Source organism: Panthera uncia, chromosome D4 (assembly GCF_023721935.1).
Source record: "Panthera uncia isolate 11264 chromosome D4, Puncia_PCG_1.0, whole genome shotgun sequence".
NCBI classification, from domain to species: domain Eukaryota; kingdom Metazoa; phylum Chordata; class Mammalia; order Carnivora; family Felidae; genus Panthera; species Panthera uncia.
In genome coordinates, this window is record NC_064807.1 from 55,097,813 (window position 1) to 55,114,666 (window position 16,854).

Below are 16,854 nucleotides of genomic sequence, written 5' to 3' on the forward strand. Positions count from 1 at the left end.
GAGACTGCAGGTTGGCTCTGCTCCAGCCCACAGGGGCTGAAGGGGCGGGTAGGGAGTGTACATGGCTTTGTGTCCTTCTCTAGACTCTCACGTGCAGTATATATGTGCAGACTCTGCACACTTGTGTTCCCCATGTGCCCCAGTCATTGCAGGGGAAGAAAGGAAAAAAAACAGCTCTGGCAGGGAAGGGGCTATCAGAGTTAGGAGCTGCAGCACCTACAAGGAGGGGGTGGTTTTTGGAGGGACCCTGGGTTCTACTCCCTCTCCTCTGGATGGTTTCCTTGGCAAGAATGTATGACTGTAACAGTAACGGGGCATGCAACCCAGGAGACCTGATGCCACCTAGTATCCTCCAAACTTTTAGGTGAGGATAGGGCTTGTGAGCAATGCAAGGATGGCCAGAGGCTTTTTATCTTCATCTTCTCTCAAGGGACCTGAGTTTGGCAGGGGCTATCATGCCAAGACTAGACAGTGATGACTTGGCCCAGGAGAACCTTGGCTGCCTGCCTTCCAGTCCAGGGTTTTTTCTTGAGACCCTGAACAGGTAGGGTCTGGGACTTGGAGTCTCTGGAAGGAGCTCAGAAAGACATGGTACACATCTTCCTTGAGGTCCCAGTGACTGGGGAGTGGATGTGAACCCTGGGTGATTGGCTGGTTTCTTAAGGCATACACCTACACAAACACCGGACCCCACACTCGATTTGGCTGTATTTTGGAATCATTTGGGAAATTTAAACACTGATGCCAGGGCCAGTTTCCAGAGATTCGGATTTAATTGGTTTGGAGTGTGGCTTGGCAATTTTAAAACCACAGTGTTCGGCAAAGTTTCAGAACCATCGCACCACACAAGTCCTTATCTGGAGTCAGGGGTACCACAGCTCCTCCAGTCACCTGCCCAATGGCTCCTGAGCCACTGAACTTGAGGCTTTGTTTTTGGACTGATGGAAGGAAGAGGGGCCTGAAAACTTCCAGTCCTGCGGTCCCAGGACCCGACTCTAGGCAAGGACCTAGGAATCTAACTCCAGACTCCGTCTCTCAGTCCCGGACGGGACAGGAAGTGTCCGGCAGAGGTGGGGTGGCGGTGATTGGCAGATGGAGGCTCCAATGGGCCCAGACCCTCCCCCTTTTCACCCTTGTCCTTCCATTGGTGCCTGGGTGGAGCCGCCCCCACTGCGGGGGCCCCGGGGCGAGAGGGAGTAGAGGCCGGGGCAGAGGGCGAGGGCGGAGGGCGCTGGCGGCGGAGGCCGCAGAAGGTGAGGCCTGGTGGGGCCGGCGGGAGTATTGGAGGAAGCCTTGCCAGGAGAGGGCGGGGCAGGGTAGTGTACGATCTGAAGGGCCTGGAGTGATTGACCGACTGTCAGTGTGTGTGTGTGTGTGTGTGTGTGTGTGTGTGTCTGTGTGTGTCTGTGTGTGTCTGTGTGTCTCGATGTCAGTGTGTGGACCTGTAACTGAGTGTCACTTGGTGCAACTGGCAGTTAATATGACTGCGTGTGTCAGTGTGCGTGTGGTTGAGTCTGCATGTGGCTGTGCAAGTGTGGGATTATGTGTTCTGTCAATGTGCAGTTTTTGGGTTGTGTGTTTGTGTGAGAGGGCCTGTGACCACATGGGGAATGTATTTTGGGAAGGTCTCTGTGGGATTTAAGACTGTCTGCCAGTGTGAGAGTCGGGGGCTGGGTTTGTGTGTACCATTGTGTGACTTCAGCAGTAGCAGAGCAAGAGTGAGATTTGTACTATGTGTGTGTCCTGTGTCCTGTGTTAGACTAGAAGTGGAGCTGTGTTGTACTTGGGGACCAACTTCAATAGTCAGTGGGACTGACCTTTCTATTTTAATGTCCAGAAAAGACAGACTCACCCCAACACACTTGGCTTCCCTTCCTTTCTGTGCTCTAGAGTCCCTGTCATTGGTCTACTGCTCCTTATTTTCTGTTTCCCTCAGTTTCCTTATATGTCTTTTTCTCTCCCTACTACTGTTTTCCTAGAGCTGTCATTTTCTGTGTCTCCTCACAGTTTTGTCTCCCCTGGTATCTCTGTGTATCTGCTTTTTAATTCTGCTTCTCATGTCCTGTGCATCTCTGTGCCCCTATGCCTGACTTCCCTGTTCACCTTTGTCTTTTTGGCTACGTGGGGGCCTGGGGCAGTGATGAGATGTGGGATTTGCCATACTAAGAGCTCCCTAGAAGAGGGGACTCAAACCATGATGAAGATTTGCTTTTAGGGAGTGCTGTGACCCCATCGCAGGGGAAGAGTGCTAAGTATCTGTGTATCTATGTGAGGGTATGAGTCTGAGTGACAATGAGTGTATCCATGTGACTGTGAGTGGCTGTATCTGAGAGTGTGTGTCTGAGGGTAAGTGTGGGTCTTATGTATCTGGCACCAAGGGACCAAAGGCATTTCCTGGTGCTGGGGCCCAAAGAGTGGAGGGGGAGGTGAGAAATGGCTGGAACGTCCTGGGGCGGAGGAACTGGACTCTGGATTTTCTTTATATCCCCCAACCTGGGGCCTCCTTTCCCCTCAAAAAACACCTAACTATGCCCTAAGGAAATATTTACTGGGGAGCGAAAAGAGTGGGGCATGAATCTCTGATTTTTCATTTGGTTATGTCCACATGTGTTCAAGGGAGTGTCTTTTAATTGATTGTGTCTATTAAGTCCACACATGAATGTGGCTGGGTGAAAACATAGGGAATCTCTCCCTGACAGGGATATAAGCAGCCCTCCTTTCCCTCTTGCTGGCCCTGGCTGTGCCTGTGGCTTCATTTCCAGACTGGGGGGAGGCCTCTTCCCTTCCCAGGGCCTCGGGTGGGAGGGGGGTGAAAGGAGAGGAGGGAGGAGGAGAGAGGGAGGTGGGGGCCTAGCTCAGGGCGGCTGAGCTCTAGGGCCCAGAGGGGCGGGGGGAGGGAAAGGGAAGGAGGGGATGATTCTGGGGTCCCAGAACTGAGTGGAGCTGAGACGGGTGCTGTAGCTGGTGGGAGGAAGTCCTGGAGGCCATGGACACTCAACCACTGGGATCACCGAGGTAGGGCAGGGCTGCGTAGGGTAAATGTTCTCTGGGCGGGGGGTGGGGGAGTGGGTAGGGGTGAGCCACTAGACACATTCAGACAGACACATGGAGGCCCTTACTCTGCTCTACTTGAGAGGGATCTGTGCTCTTCCTCTCCTGGAGCCCTTGCCTGCCTGGGCCCTCTCTGTTTCTGCTTCTTCTCCTGTTCCCATGGCCACTTCCCCACTGCTTTTCTCATCCTGCCCTTCTCCCATCCAGAATCCCTCTCTCCTAGCACCCCCACCTCCATACACACACGGTTGCTTACTCCCTCTGCACTTCTACTTCCCTGCTGCCCAAGCCCATCCCTTGCCTCACTGAGCCCCTACCACCTCCCAGTCCTGATTTCTGAGCATCTCCTGGTTCTGTAGCCTCCACTCCAGGCCCCTTTCCCTGCAGACTCCTAGCTCCTCTCAGCCTCCTCTCCCCTCCCCGACACCCTGTCTCCATCTCCTGGCTCTTCGCCCGCCCCCAGCCTCTGGCAGCAGCCAAGGCATCTGGATCTGCTTAACTCTGCAGTCTCAGCCTGCACCCTCGCCCCATCCAGCCTCACAGGCTCGAGACCAACAAGATTCCAGAGTCAGGCCCAGATGAGTGGTCCAAGGAGCCAGGCCCAGGAGAGAAGAGGCCTGGCAGCCAGAGCAGGGCTAGGCCTCATGGTAGGAGTACAGAGTGGACTCAGACCTACCATGACAGCCCTCCACCCAAGGGTGATGAAGGCTGTCTCAGGTCAGTCAGAGGCAAAGACTAGTCCTGGGCCAGGTGGGGGTAGACACTGGAATTCCCAACAGCTGGGTTGGAGGAGTTAATGGGAGTGACTGCGCTGGTGCCAGCACTTGGTGCCAGGGGTGGGTGCCAAGAGTGGTGTGTGTGTGGGGGGACTGCTGGCACAGTCTGTCGCCTCCGGCTTTTGTTCTGGGCCCTAGGCCCAGCACTGAGATGGAGGGTGTGAGGGTGTGTGTGTGTGTGTGTGTGTGTGTGTGTGTGTGTGCATGTGCATGCATGCACACGCAGCACTGGGTATATGGTGGAAAGGAGACTTAGATCAGATCCCCTAATATTTTCTGATATCCTTACCCAATTTGGTACCTTAGTTTTCTTCCTAGAACATCACAGTTTAGAAGAGGAAGAGGCAGGCTTTAGCCTCCAATCTGGGAATGGGGGATTGCTGACCCTACCTCTCTCCCCATAGATGAGCAGCAGCTGCTCAGGGCTGAGCAGGGTCCTGGTGGCCGTGGCTATAGCCCTGGTGTCCACCTCCTCCCCCTGCCCCCAGGCCTGGGGCCCCCCAGGTGAGAAGAATCCTGCTATATGACTCTAACTCCGACTTGTGACTTGCCACCCTCACTGTGGGCCCTTTCCATGCTTAGTCTATGACTCCCCAACCCCTGACATGAAACCTGGCAACATTTCCTTTCTACCCTGTCTTCTGACATCTATCTCCAGATTATAACATGATGCTTTGACCCAATGACCCCCCCACACACACACACACAGGGCTTAAAAGTCTGCCCCTTACCCCATTGTGCTCACTGAGTGGGGGCTGGGATGGGAGAGAGGGAAAGGAAGAAAGAGCCTCTCCTCAGATGTGCCCTCCACAGGGGTCCAGTATGGGCAGCCTGGCAGGTCCATGACACTGTGTTGCCCTGGAGTGACTTCTGGGTAAGTGCCCCATCTGCCTATTGGGCTGATACTCATGACCCTTTCTTACTCTGTCCAGTCCTCATGTCCCTCCCATCCTTGCCCCCTGTGTCTATAATTCTCACCTCTCTAGCTATCCTAATCCTCAAACCATCCTTATTCAACAGAAAATTTCAACCAACATGTATTGAGCACCTGCCAAGTCCCTGGTCTATTTTAGGCTCTCGGATCCAGCAGAGCACAAGCCTGGCAAGAAGCCCGCCCTTGCAGAGGTTACATTCTAGTAGGGCAGATGGACAATAAGCAAATAAGCATGGTACTTGCCAGGTACTAGTACCTGCAGGGCAGAAAATCAAAAGAAAGTGATGTGGAAGAGATAACTGATAACTGATTGGTTACTTTTTATTGGTAATCAGGGAAGGCTTCTCTGAGGAGGTAATATTGAAGCTAATTTCTGAAGGTCAGGAAAGAGGCAGAGGGAACAGCTAGTGCAAATGCCCTGAGGTGTGAATGAGCTCAATACTCTTGAGCAGAAAGAACACAAGTGTGACTGGATTGTGGTGGGTGAAGGGGAGAGAGAGAGGAGCTGAAGAAGGAAAGGAAGGCAAGGGCTAGATCACCAGGGGCTTTGTAAGCCAGCAAAAGGACTCTGGTTTTTATTGCAAGCACAGTGAGAAGCCGATGGAGAGCTGTGGCATGGCTTACACTTTAAATCTTCCCTCTATCATACGTCATCTCACCCCCAGGGCCCCGGTGTCCTGGTTTCGGGATGGGGAGACAAGGCTGCTCCAAGGACCTGACTCTGGGCTAGGGCATGAACTGGTCTTGGCCCGGGCAGACAGCACTGATGAAGGCACCTACATCTGCCGGACCCTGGATGGTGCACTTAAGGGCATTGTGACCCTACAGCTGGGCTGTGAGTTGGGGAGAGAGTATTGGGTGGCAGTGATGAGATAAGGGGCTCTTGGAGGGAGTCCAGGACCTGAGTAAGCCCTTTGGGATGGGGAGGACCTGGGGACTTCTCAGATTCTGGTTGTACCCTCTGCCTCTAGACCCCCCAGCCCGCCCTGTTGTCTCCTGCCAAGCAGCTGACTATGAGAACTTCTCCTGCACTTGGAGCCCCAGTCAGGTCAGCGGTTTACCCACCCGCTACCTCACCTCCTACAGGTGTGTGCATGATTGGGTGTGTGTGCCTATACATTTTTTTTTAATGTTCATTTTGAGAGAGAGAGAGAGAGAGAGAGAGAGAGAGCATGCACACAAGTGGGAAAGGGGCAGAGGGGGAGAGAGAGAGAGAGAGAATCTCACTGTCAGTGTGGAGCCAGACATGGGTCTTGATCTCATGACTGTGACATCATGACTTGTGCTGAAATCAAGAGTCAGATGCTTAAATGACTGAGCCACAAGCGCCCCTGTGCCTATACATTTGGGCGTGTAGGCACAACGTGGGTATGGGGGGCAGTGAGGGAGATCTTGAGGAAGGCCTTAGAGAGAGGGAGGATCCTCTTTTCCTTCCTGAACTCAGATGGCACCCTTCCCTGCCAGGAAGAAGACAGTACCAGGAGCTGATGGCCAGAGGTAGGACATAACGGAGAGGTTGGGGGCTCCAGCTAGGTCCTGCAGTGAGCCTTTCCAAGCTCAAGATCACATCCTCCCTCCTAGGATGAGTCCATCCACAGGGCCCTGGCCATGCCCACAGGATCCCCCAGGGGCTTCCCGCTGTGTAGTCCATGGGGCAGAATTCTGGAGCCAGTACCGAATCAATGTGACTGAGGTGAACCCCCTAGGGGCCAGTACACGCCTGCTGGATGTGAGCTTGCAGAGCATCTGTGAGTACTCATTCCTACTGCTTCCTCAGATCCCCACCTCAGAGACCCCAAATGGACTCCAGAGTACAGATAGTCCAACACAGAACCTCCCACTGTCAGAGTACCCAAATACTTCCTTCCTGACATAGACCCCGTTTTAACATACAGATAGCCCCCATGGAGACTAAAAAGCCAAAGAGATCAGAGCCCAGCAGGCAGAGTTACTTCAGTCTCTAGAGGCTGCTGCCACTATCCCTTCCTGGCTTCCTAGCCCCAGAGTTGCCTCTTTGCTTCTAGCCCTGTGTTGAAGGCCGCCATGTCTCATGTCCTCCCTGCCTGGTGTAAGCCCTTGCTAGTCTCTCTTTCCTATTGATCTGTATGTGGGAGGGGGGAACTAAAGCTCTAGCTGAAATTTAGGCTAATTAATTTTCTTCCTTGAATAGAAAGCAGAATCACTCTTTAATTCACTAAACAAACACTTCAAAAACCTGTCCCTAGATCTCAGCTCATTTTATAATAGGGATGACAGACAAGTCCTGAGCCCAATGGATGGTCAAGCTTAAGATTTCCCCATACCCCTTGGAAGTGCCTCCCTCAGGTACCTTTAGGCATGCACCCACCTTCCCTTCGGAGGTAGTGGGGAGAAGGGACGGGTACCTGCTGCCTGTCCTGACTTTGTGTCTCCACCCCCCTCAGTGCGCCCTGACCCACCTCAGGGGCTTCGAGTAGAGTCGGTACCTGGCTACCCCCGCCGCCTGCGTGCCAGCTGGACATACCCGGCCTCCTGGCCCCGCCAGCCCCACTTTCTGCTCAAGTTCCGACTGCAGTACCGTCCAGCGCAGCATCCAGCCTGGTCCACGGTGAGACCTGGAGTATGTCCCAATCTGGGGCTATAGGTTCTGCCTCTGGTTTCATGTTCCTGGTTATTCTTCATTACTTTCTGGCACACTAGCAGGTCACTGAAGTCCTGTAACCTCCCCCCATACAGTGCTGTCCATGGGCCAGCCTTTGTGCTGGGTGCTTGGGTTGGAGCAGGGCCTTACAGGCCTAGCCTCTGCCCTGGGGGGCTGTAACTCTAACATAAACCCATCCGTGGGAAGACAGGAGTGGCTTTTTACAAATAACTTTTCTAGGAAAAGGAGTGCCTTTCACCCAGAGGCACAACCTCATACAAACATTCATACACCCAGATGAAGATAATAGTGAATTCCCACCTCTGGAGATGTTAAAGATTGGCTAGCATCAAGTCAGGGGAGCAGCTGCCTCAGATAATAACCAATATTTATGGAGCACTGTCTGCTCGCCAGGCGCCATACTACACATTTTACATGCATTATCTTGTTCAGGTATATTCACCTCTACTTTACAAATGAAGAAACCGAGGCACAGAGCAGCCCAAGTGATATAGCAAAGATTTGAACCCTGGCAGTCTGATGACACAGCCTGTCTACATAACCACTATGTACTTTTGTCTTTCAAACACTAGGTGTAGACCTGACACCACCAGCCACCCCACATGAGGCCAGATGTCTCCAGCAGTCTGACAGGGACAGGACTGGGAGGAAGGGGTGCTGTTTGCTAACTGAGTCTGGAAGGCAGGTAGTCTTGGCACTTACAACCTGGATAATGGGCCAAGGAACCATCTTCATTCCCAGGTGGAGCCAGCTGGATTGGAGGAAGTGATTACGGATGCTGTGGCTGGGCTGCCCCATGCTGTACGAGTCAGTGCCCGGGACTTTCTGGATGCTGGCACCTGGAGTGCCTGGAGCCCCGAGGCCTGGGGGACTCCAAGCATTGGTGAGAGACTGAGCCCCTGAGCCCAGGGCATGGGCGGAGGGCCGGCCCCACAGTCTCTGTCAGCTGGACGGGTTTTCGGGTCTTTGGTCTTCTTCGCTTCAGCTTGGGTTGCCTGCGGCCCCGCCCTCGCTTAAGCTCTGCCCCTCAGCTTCCACCTCTGTTAGGTCCCCAGAAGCTGGCTCTCCCCTTTCAGCTTCCACCTCCTGGGTACCCTTCCCCGCTCCTCCTCGTGTGGGCAATTCTTCTCAGGTCTCCCCTCCCTTCAGGGCCCCTGCCAAAGGAGATACCAGCTGGGGGCCAGCCACACAAGCAGCTGGAGGAGGAGCCTCAGGCAGACTGCCCTGCTTCCCCCAGGCCCTCCCTCTTGCCAGATCCACGGCCACTTGGTGAGCTTGGGCAGGTGAATCAAGGTTGTAGAGGACAGGAAAGCCCCAGAGAGAAAGGATTTGGTTAGGCAGCCTCACTCTCACAGTGGCATGTGACCCTCCCCTCCCCCAGACCACAGGGACCCCCTGGAGCAGGTAGCAGTGCTGGCATCTTTGGGAATATTCTCTTTCCTGGGACTGGCGGCTGGGGCCCTGGCACTGGGGCTCTGGTAAGTAACTGCCATTGGCTCTCAAATTCTGATCCCACACAGATGCTCTAATACCCACAGACCAAACCTATTCCCACCCTTCATGATTTCCCACTGAAAAATTTATGATTCTGGAATGATTCCCCTACTCCCTCCAACCCCCAACTTCATTATTTTCACTGATTTTTCTCCTGACCCTTTACTAATACACTGTTTTGGAGGAGACAGAGATGCCCCACCATTGTCAGGGAGACAGCTGCCTTTTTATGCTCTAGGCTGAGACTGAGACCAGATGGTAAGGATGGACCCCAAAAGCCTGGGTTCTTGGCTCCAGTGATGCCAGTGGACAAACTTCCAGGTAAGTAGGACCTCTAGGAGGTTTGGACCTGGAGATGTGTGCCCTCATTTTGAGTGTCTGGATTAAGAGCCAGATGCTCTAGTCATTGTAAGAGTGTTGGAAATCAGAGTTGGGTCACCTCATTCTTCTGAGCTCAGGAATGGAACTTTCATTCTTGAGTCCTTGGGCTCAGAATGGAGTCTCTTCCTTCTCTTACACAGTATTGGGGATCCTAGATGGGCCCCTTATTTTCAGGGTGTTAAGCTCAGAGTTGGACATCTATCCTGATTCTTGGGGTATCTTGGATCAGAGCTGGGTCCTCTCCCTTATTCTTTTTTTATTTTTTTATTTATTTATTTTTTTTTTTTAATTTTTTTTTTTCAACATTTATTTATTTTTGGGACAGAGAGAGACAGAGCATGAACGGGGGAGGGGCAGAGAGAGAGGGAGACACAGAATCAGAAACAGGCTCCAGGCTCTGAGCCATCAGCCCAGAGCCTGACGCGGGGCTCGAACTCACGGAGTGCGAGATCGTGACCTGGCTGAAGTCGGACGCCCAACCGACTGCGCCACCCAGGCGCCCCTCCCTTATTCTTAATGTACCTGGGCCTAGAGCTAGTTATACTCCCTCATTTTTAGGGTATTGGGGTTCAATCAGAGCTGGGCACCCCTATTCATTCTTGAAGTGTTGGGCTCAGAGCTGGGTCCCTTCCTTCATTCTCAGGGTGTCTGGGCCAAGATCCAGTCCTATTATCTCCCTTGATTTGCCTCCTGCTTCTTCTAGGAGCCCCAAACCTGTAGATGACCCAGGAGGGCTTCAGCTGATTCCACCTATAACTCTGTCTTGCTGGTGTGGATGGACAGACAGATAAAACCCAGGCAGGATAGATCCCCATGGAGGCAGGGGGGCGGGGAGTGGCCTCAGCTGGAAGTTCTGTTTGGAGCCCATTTCTATGAGACTCTGTGTTCCCAACCTGCCAGCTGGAAGTGTCCAGACGTCTGATTTCATCTCAGAGTTGGAGGTCTACCAGAGTAATGTGTGTAGATGAGTATGTTTGTGTCCATGTGTGCCCATGTGTATGTGAGGTAGGGAATGTGTGTTCTCTAAATTTATGCATGTAGGTGCCTGGGGAGTATGTGTGGGTCCTTGGCTCTTGACCTTGCCCCTGGAGGGGTTTGTGAAGATGTGAATAAAGAGAATGAAGAGGTTCTTCTGTTTATTGACATGTTACCCAGCTTCAGAGTCAGGGCTCACAGGAGAACGCATAGAACTTGGAGACCACAGTCAGAGACTATTGTCCAATGATGCTTTATTATTTTGGCTATTAGGGCCCCTGGTCCATTTTCTCTATCAGCTCCAAATTCAGGTTAGGCAGAATACCCTGGAATCTCCTCCCTTGGCGCTCAAACCACCGAGCCAGGCTGCGGTTCTGAGGATGGATGCAGACACTGCGTCGAGACAAGTGAAGCCTGGGAAAGGAAAGGTGCAAAGCCATAGTCATAGCTTGGAGATGAGGTTAGGGTCCAGGGGTTAGGGCAAAGGCTAAATGAAAACCTGAGTCAGCATCAGAATTAGCAACTGGGGCTGGGGCTGGGGTTGGGGTTGGGGTCAGCGTCAGGTTGGGACTGAGGTCAGAGTCAGGGGTCAATATGAGGGGCAGGGTCAGAGCTCACACGAAGGCCTGGAGGTGACAGTCCCCATCAGCTTCCTGCAGTTCCACCCGGATGACTTTCCTCAGTAGCTTGTTCGAGAGTGGCTGGCGGTAGAGCTGAGTACAGCAGGTAATGCTGGGTGACAGTAGCAGTGCTAGGGGACGATGGGGCCATGTGTTCAGAGGACTCCTGACCCCAAACCCTTCTATCAGACAGCTGGAGGATGGACTTCCTGGGTCCCTTTCCCTCCACCCCATTTACCCAAATCCCTGGCCTTCTAGACCCCCAAGCACTCACCTGCTCCAGGGTCTGGGGTCAGCAGCAGCAGTAGCAGAAGGAGGCTGCTTGTGGGTGAGGGCCCCTTCATGCTGCTCAGCTTGGATACTTCTCTCTTCTCCTCCTCCCCTACCTTTTATCTGGGTGCCTTTTACCTGGGGCACCAGGTGAGTCAGAGGCAGGTGAAGATGTATTGCTCATCCTGTGACATTCCTGAGCCCTAATTGCCACAGACCCCTTCCTCTTCTAGGGCTGCCATTTCCCATGGCTTCTAAGCCCTGGACAGAGAAGCTGGAGAGAGGGGTACTGCATGATGTGAAGGCTGATGACGTAGTGGCCAAGTAAGGGCAGCTAAGGATCCATGGTGGCATCCAATGATGGACATTCATACTCATATACCCATAGTCACATTCATAGTCACACCTCACTCACTCAGTCAACCTCACATGCTCAGACAACCAAGGACAGAATCATATAGCCCCAGTTGGCCTCAAAGTCCCACTCCCACACAGTTGTGTCTTCACAATCATCCAGTCACACAATCATATGAACACACACAAATTCTGATAGGGGAATTTTGGGTGGGGTGGGAGCAGAGGGCAGGCCAGCACCAACTTGCCTTCATCTTCCCCTCTATATACTTCCTGTCCTAGCCTGCCTGTCTTATCAGGAGAAATTGATGAGAATGGGTCCCTAAAGCAAGTCCTTCTGGCTGAGGATGAGTCTTGGCTGGAACAGTTACATCCAGAGTGAGAAGCCAGGACAAGGCCCTTTTTGGTACTGGGGTACCTTGGGGATGATGAAGTAGGGGCTGCTTTTCCCAGGGAGATGAGACAGGGAGGAAGGATGGGGTGGAAAGATGAAAGAAGGTAAAGTTCTTTGGTGCCAGGTTGCTGATGTCAAACAGGGAAAAGACCCAAGAAATCTTACCTTCCTGTTTTTGCCTAGTCCTATCCCAGAAATGCCAGCCTCTTGCCAGGAGGGGTGCCTGGGGTTTCCAGAATCAGTCTCTGGTTTATGCAGACATCAGACTCAAGAGCTCAGTGAGCTTTCTTTTGTTCTATTCAAATTCCAGCCAGGCCCTGCTCCCCAGCCATGTCCTGTAATACCACCCCTACCCCAACCCAGGCCCCAACCCTTACACTCTCTGCATCCCATCCTCTTGCTAAAGCCCCAACCTCTCATCTCCTCCCTGTCTCTTCTCTCCTATCCTATAACCAGCCCTAATTCCCTTTTTCCCCTCACCCTCTAAAACAAAAGTTCTCCTCCTCTTCTTGTGCTTTCAAGGAAGCTGGGAACTGGCTATGGTTGGGGCAAGTTGCTAAGTTTAGTGCCCCTGGCACCTTGAAGAATTTCCCACTCCTGGTCTGGGGATTTCAACCCTCAAGTCTTGCTCTGTATTCGAAACATAAACTGAGCCATAACCCAGTAATCCAGACTGTATCTGGTTGTTGCAGGGGGGGTGCCTTGTGCAGCCTTCTGCTCTGTGGCCAGCTATCCTCTATGGGGCAGGCCTTCTCTTGGGATAGGGACCCAAACCTATCCTGGGCATCTTTCTGCTGCAGGGTTGCTGAAACAATCAGGAGGGACCATCAGTTCCAAGAGTAGGAACTAGTCCCCCTCCCATGCTGAACATTTCAAGTTTCTCCTCTCTTCTGTCCAGGGTGAGGCTTGAAGGTCTTTCCCTGGAGTTTGTCTTGTGAATACTCAGGAATTCTGATAGTGTCCTGGTGAGGTGTAGGCCCTGGGCTTGACAGGGTACTCCACTTTTGACAGGGTTCTTGATGTAGGCATTGTGAGGAAATGGCTCAAGAGTCTGGGTCTGTTCTTGAAGGTGGCCACAACCCAGAGGTCACTCATCTTGAACTGATAGTACCAGAGGCCTTAGGGTCTCTCTCCCACCCTCCAGTCCGGACATGTACCCCAGAGCTCAGGTGCAGCTCTTGAGGTGCCATTGTTTTATTACAGATCTCCATCAGCTGGCTGTCTGCCATATACTTTGTGGTCTTTTCTGGACCAATCGGTCCGGACACCTGGGAAGGCAAGTAATGAGTTCTTTTGGGTATGTACCAATTTCTCCCCTTTGGCTTCTCCAAAGATAGGGCCAAGTGGTTTCCCCAGCCACAAGCTGCTGTGGCAGGGGCAGCCCCAGGCTAAAAGTTAGCTTTGCCCTCATCCATACACTGGGCTGTCTCTTTAACTTAATCTTCTGGTACCTTTTCTGATGCTGGAACCAGTCCCTAACAGAAGCAGGCCCACCAGGAGGCCCTCACCCTCAGCACTTTAGGACCTAGAGGGTCTCAGGTTAACTAGATGACAAGATAGAAAGGGGTGGCAGGAGCAGTGGCCTTTGAGTTCTAGGGACACAGCAAGAACTGTTAGGTAAGCTGATGCCAAGTATCTTTAAACCCGGGAAAAGACTGGAGGACCCAAAAGTTGGGTTATTAACTGTAAGAAAGATCTCCAACAGTCCCAAGTAATTCCCCTGTGGCAGGTTGAGGGAGTCAGCCTCTAAGAATCTTCCCCTCCCCTCCCTGCCTACTTCCTACAACCCTGGGCTTAAAATATTTTAGATTCACTCTCAGGCAAAGAAGATGCTTCAGACACCTGGCAAAGTCCTTTCTAGGAGGGAAGTGGAACACATCTATGTGGGGATACGGGTGGGAGAAAAGACCAGGACAGGACTATTTAGTTCTCTGCATATAGGCTACTTACAGGGAGGGGTGGGGGGTAGTGGGTGGGGAGGTTAGGTGGCGGAGGGCAGTTAAAGACAGTAATGGGAGGCCTGATACTGATGAGGGATCCTTAGGAATAACGGGGGCCTGGATATGGAAGGGCACCCAATCAGGGAGGGAGGCCCTGTCAGTAACGAGAAGCAGGCGTGTAGAGGGGCTCCCAGACCGAATGGCGGCAGCGGCGGGAGAGTCAGGAGGGCAGCACGGTGACTTCGGTTTAAATCTTTAATGCACCGGCTGGCTGGGCAGTGGCGGCGGCGGTGCGGCGAGGGAGGCCGCGACCCGAGCGCTGGGGGGCAGGGCCCAGTCCGCTTGATAGACAGCTCATCAGGCCTCGCAGAGGCTCCAACTTCTGCTCCCGCGGATGCGCCGAGCTGCAGGGCAACCCGACACTGGCATAAGGCAAGGAGGGGACTCCCAGATTACCCCCATCCGTCCCCCGAGGCTGAGCCTCGTATGCCCCGGGCGGGTCCGCGGCGTCGCAGCCCCCTCACCTCCTGTCCCTCCGCCACATGCGCAGCCAGGGGAAAAAGTAGAAGCAACCCCAGTAGATCCTGCGGAGAGAAGGCAGAGCCGGCCGGGGGGGGGGCGGGGCTGACCCCACAGACTCTGCGGTTTAGACGCCTCGCCCCTCTCTAGGAAGGCTCCGCCCCGCCCTTTAGAGGCGGTTCCCTTCGCAGCCCACGCCCCTTGAGGGGCCCCACGCCTCCCGCCCGCAGAGAACTCGCGCCCTCCCCCACCCCGAAGCGGCTAGGTTCCTCCTCCGCAGAACCCGCCTCCACTCACTCCTCCTCCGCCTCCAGCGCCACCTCGTATCTCCTCAATCCCGACATGTCCTGGGCTCCGAACGTCTCCTGGGGAGCAGCATGATTGGGTCAAGGATTCTCCAACCCCATGTCCCCCTCTCTGTCATTCCCAGGACCCGTCTGACCTGTTCTCAGGTAATCTGAGGCAGGTGCCCCCCGGAAGCCTCAATTGCCACATCGGGATAGGGTGGGGGATTGAAAAATTGGGAGGCACCAGACGTTAAGGAATTAGGAGGTCGGTCACCTCGGGGATCTGGGACATTTAGGGGATCAGGGAGAAAGGCTTTGCGGTCATGGACCTGGGATATTCGGGCCCCTGGGTGAGGATTTCGGGGGTGGGGATCACCTGGAGGGGGGCTGAGGGGTCGGCGCAGCCTAAACTCCCGCCCTCCTTGGCTCCACCCCGGAAACAGACCGTTACCGTTACGTCATAGGGACTCCGTCGCGCACCAGGGGTGGGGCTTGCCTATTACCCGGAAGGAGCGAAGTCAGGGCATTCCTTCAACGGAGGCGGAGTCAAAGTGACACACTGGAGGTGGAGCCAGGGTCTATCTATCCTGAGGGGGCGGAGTCGGGCCTTTTTACTAGGATGTGGAGCACAGGACCTTCTTTTACAGGGATAGAGTCAGATTTTGTAGCTCTCTCCCTGGAGACCAGGGAGCAAGAAAAGAGCTTTGGGACGCTATCCAGTACTGTTTCCCAATCCTCTCTCCTCTTTCTTTGGCTTCTGCCCTGCCACTTGTCTTTCTTGTCTGCCTTATTCCACTTGTATGACCCGGGTCTGAGGAGGAATAGGTCTCCAGAGAGGGCCCAGCCTAGATGGAGCAGGCTGCGGGAGTACTTGTGTGAGTGGCCTCGTTAATGGTCAGAAGGTTACAACCCTTCCTCTCTGAGCTGAAAGCTATATTCCTGTGATTTTTGTTCCTACTGTCATTCAATTCAGCAAATTTATCATGCTATGAATGGGTATACAGCAGTAGAGAATACAGATTATTACAGTACACAGCACACTGGTTGGAGGCAACAGAGGGTGCTGCAGTAGGGTCCAGAAAGAGCAATTAACCCATTATGAAACGTTGGACATAGCTGCCCCAGTTGGTCTGGGGATGGAGGAAGGGAGCCTTCTAGCTGGACTGTAAGGGAGAGAGTGACCAGAAATAAGTGAAGTGAAAGTTCCTTCAGGCTGAAGTGTGGAGAATGGAGACAACTACTCTCTCCCCTCATCCCACCTTCTTTCTCCCTGTCTCATACCTCTTTTCCTATGCTTGGGCCACAAGATGGCAGACAGATCCGTGGGCACTAGTTGGGCTTTACTGGAACCATTGCAGTCTGGGTGTGGAGGAGAAGCTGTGCTCCTGCCACACTCATCCCTGCTTACACTTAGACTCACATTGACACTGCAGGCCCTGTCCCGGCAGGGTCAGGTCTGGTGCAGAGTTGCCAGAAGGCTGGTCCTCTCTTCTGGTCCTTTGTTCCTCAGAGCCTCGATGATTCACAGGGCTCCCTCTGAGACTGTCATGGGTTAATGACTGTGGTACTTGTTCTAGGGGAAAGAGAGGCAGGGTCACGGGTGTCTTGGGCAGGGGCTCTGAGGGAGAAGGCAGGGCTAAGGGAGAGCTGGGCTTGCCTTTGCAGAGTTCTGCGATCTCCAGATGATGTGGTCCATTGAGGGCTGTTCTGGGGTGTACAGAGCTGGTGACCTCTCAGCACAGTGAACCTGGAATCAGAAGGAATGGAACAGCCCTGAAACCCAGCTTCCTGGCAGGCCCTGGTGTGTGGGGCAGAAACTGAGGACCATATCTGGGAACCTGTTTCAGGGGCTTCCTTGTGGGGAGGAGCTTGGCAAGGAGAAGGGGAGTAAGATGGTGAGTGGAGGCCCAGGTAATGGAGCAAGTGATTGGGAGTAGAGACTGGTTACTCTTCACCCCCCACCCACAAGACAACAGCACCTTGTAGCCATTGTTGAGGAGGAGGTAGCAGCAAAAAGGCACCAAAAATGTTCCTGGGAATTGGTGTTGGTTCACCAAGAGAGTCCTCAGAGTTGTTGGCATCATTCAGAGCTGGGTGGGTGGGTGGGTATAGGGGTTAGGGCTTGAGGGGCTTTAAGGTGGGAAGACCATAGTCCTGACTAGAATTCAGGATGCCTGTGTCCAGGGTCATAGCTTTAATGTTCCTCTCTTTCCCATCC

At 53.5% G+C, this 16,854-nt stretch overlaps 3 protein-coding genes across 4 annotated transcripts in view; 1 reads left to right on the plus strand and 2 right to left on the minus strand.

Moving 5' to 3' along the window:
* The first annotated feature begins 1,186 nt into the window (after positions 1-1,186).
* Positions 1,187-16,854, plus strand: part of IL11RA (interleukin 11 receptor subunit alpha) — a 16,015-nt gene continuing 347 nt past the window's right edge. The window contains exons 1-15 of the mRNA XM_049625637.1: positions 1,187-1,253; positions 4,232-4,331; positions 4,641-4,701; positions 5,427-5,596; positions 5,733-5,847; positions 6,226-6,258; positions 6,343-6,509; positions 7,185-7,348; positions 8,144-8,285; positions 8,552-8,671; positions 8,784-8,880; positions 9,135-9,217; positions 13,094-13,187; positions 13,420-13,429; positions 16,070-16,102. Of these exons, the coding sequence (XP_049481594.1) occupies positions 4,232-4,331; positions 4,641-4,701; positions 5,427-5,596; positions 5,733-5,847; positions 6,226-6,258; positions 6,343-6,509; positions 7,185-7,348; positions 8,144-8,285; positions 8,552-8,671; positions 8,784-8,880; positions 9,135-9,217; positions 13,094-13,187; positions 13,420-13,429; positions 16,070-16,102 (1,389 nt within the window). The 5' untranslated portion in view covers positions 1,187-1,253. The remainder of the gene's footprint in view (positions 1,254-4,231; positions 4,332-4,640; positions 4,702-5,426; positions 5,597-5,732; positions 5,848-6,225; positions 6,259-6,342; positions 6,510-7,184; positions 7,349-8,143; positions 8,286-8,551; positions 8,672-8,783; positions 8,881-9,134; positions 9,218-13,093; positions 13,188-13,419; positions 13,430-16,069; positions 16,103-16,854) is intronic.
* CCL27 (C-C motif chemokine ligand 27) lies at positions 10,464-12,231 on the minus strand. Its single transcript, XM_049625577.1, has 3 exons — positions 11,147-12,231; positions 10,871-11,003; positions 10,464-10,666 (listed from the first exon to the last, which is right to left on the minus strand). The coding sequence occupies exons 1-3, from the start codon at positions 11,214-11,216 to the stop codon at positions 10,522-10,524; spliced, it is 348 nt and encodes a 115-aa protein (XP_049481534.1). The 5' UTR covers positions 11,217-12,231; the 3' UTR covers positions 10,464-10,521.
* Positions 14,072-15,277, minus strand: LOC125919127 (uncharacterized). Of its 2 annotated transcripts, none has more exons than XM_049625604.1 (4): positions 15,013-15,277; positions 14,647-14,714; positions 14,355-14,414; positions 14,072-14,234 (listed from the first exon to the last, which is right to left on the minus strand). In XM_049625604.1, exons 2-4 carry the CDS (start codon positions 14,691-14,693, stop codon positions 14,078-14,080), a joined length of 264 nt encoding a protein of 87 aa, XP_049481561.1. In that variant the 5' UTR covers positions 14,694-14,714; positions 15,013-15,277; the 3' UTR covers positions 14,072-14,077. The 2 variants fall into 2 exon arrangements, with proteins under 2 accessions (XP_049481561.1, XP_049481571.1); XM_049625614.1 differs by lacking the exon at positions 15,013-15,277 and adding an exon at positions 14,792-15,006.

Coding starts and splice junctions, on each gene's coding strand:
- LOC125919127 (XM_049625604.1), bottom strand. CDS start 14,693: ATGTCGGGATTGAGGAGATACGAGGTGGCGCTGGAGGCGGAGGAGGA. Junction 14,415..14,646: donor GCGCTGGAGGCGGAGGAGGA/GTGAGTGGAGGC, acceptor TTCTCTCCGCAG/GATCTACTGGGGTTGCTTCT. Junction 14,235..14,354: donor ATGTGGCGGAGGGACAGGAG/GTGAGGGGGCTG, acceptor GTTGCCCTGCAG/CTCGGCGCATCCGCGGGAGC.
- CCL27 (XM_049625577.1), bottom strand. CDS start 11,216: ATGAAGGGGCCCTCACCCACAAGCAGCCTCCTTCTGCTACTGCTGCTG. Junction 11,004..11,146: donor GACCCCAGACCCTGGAGCAG/GTGAGTGCTTGG, acceptor ATCGTCCCCTAG/CACTGCTACTGTCACCCAGC. Junction 10,667..10,870: donor TGTCACCTCCAGGCCTTCGT/GTGAGCTCTGAC, acceptor TTCCTTTCCCAG/GCTTCACTTGTCTCGACGCA.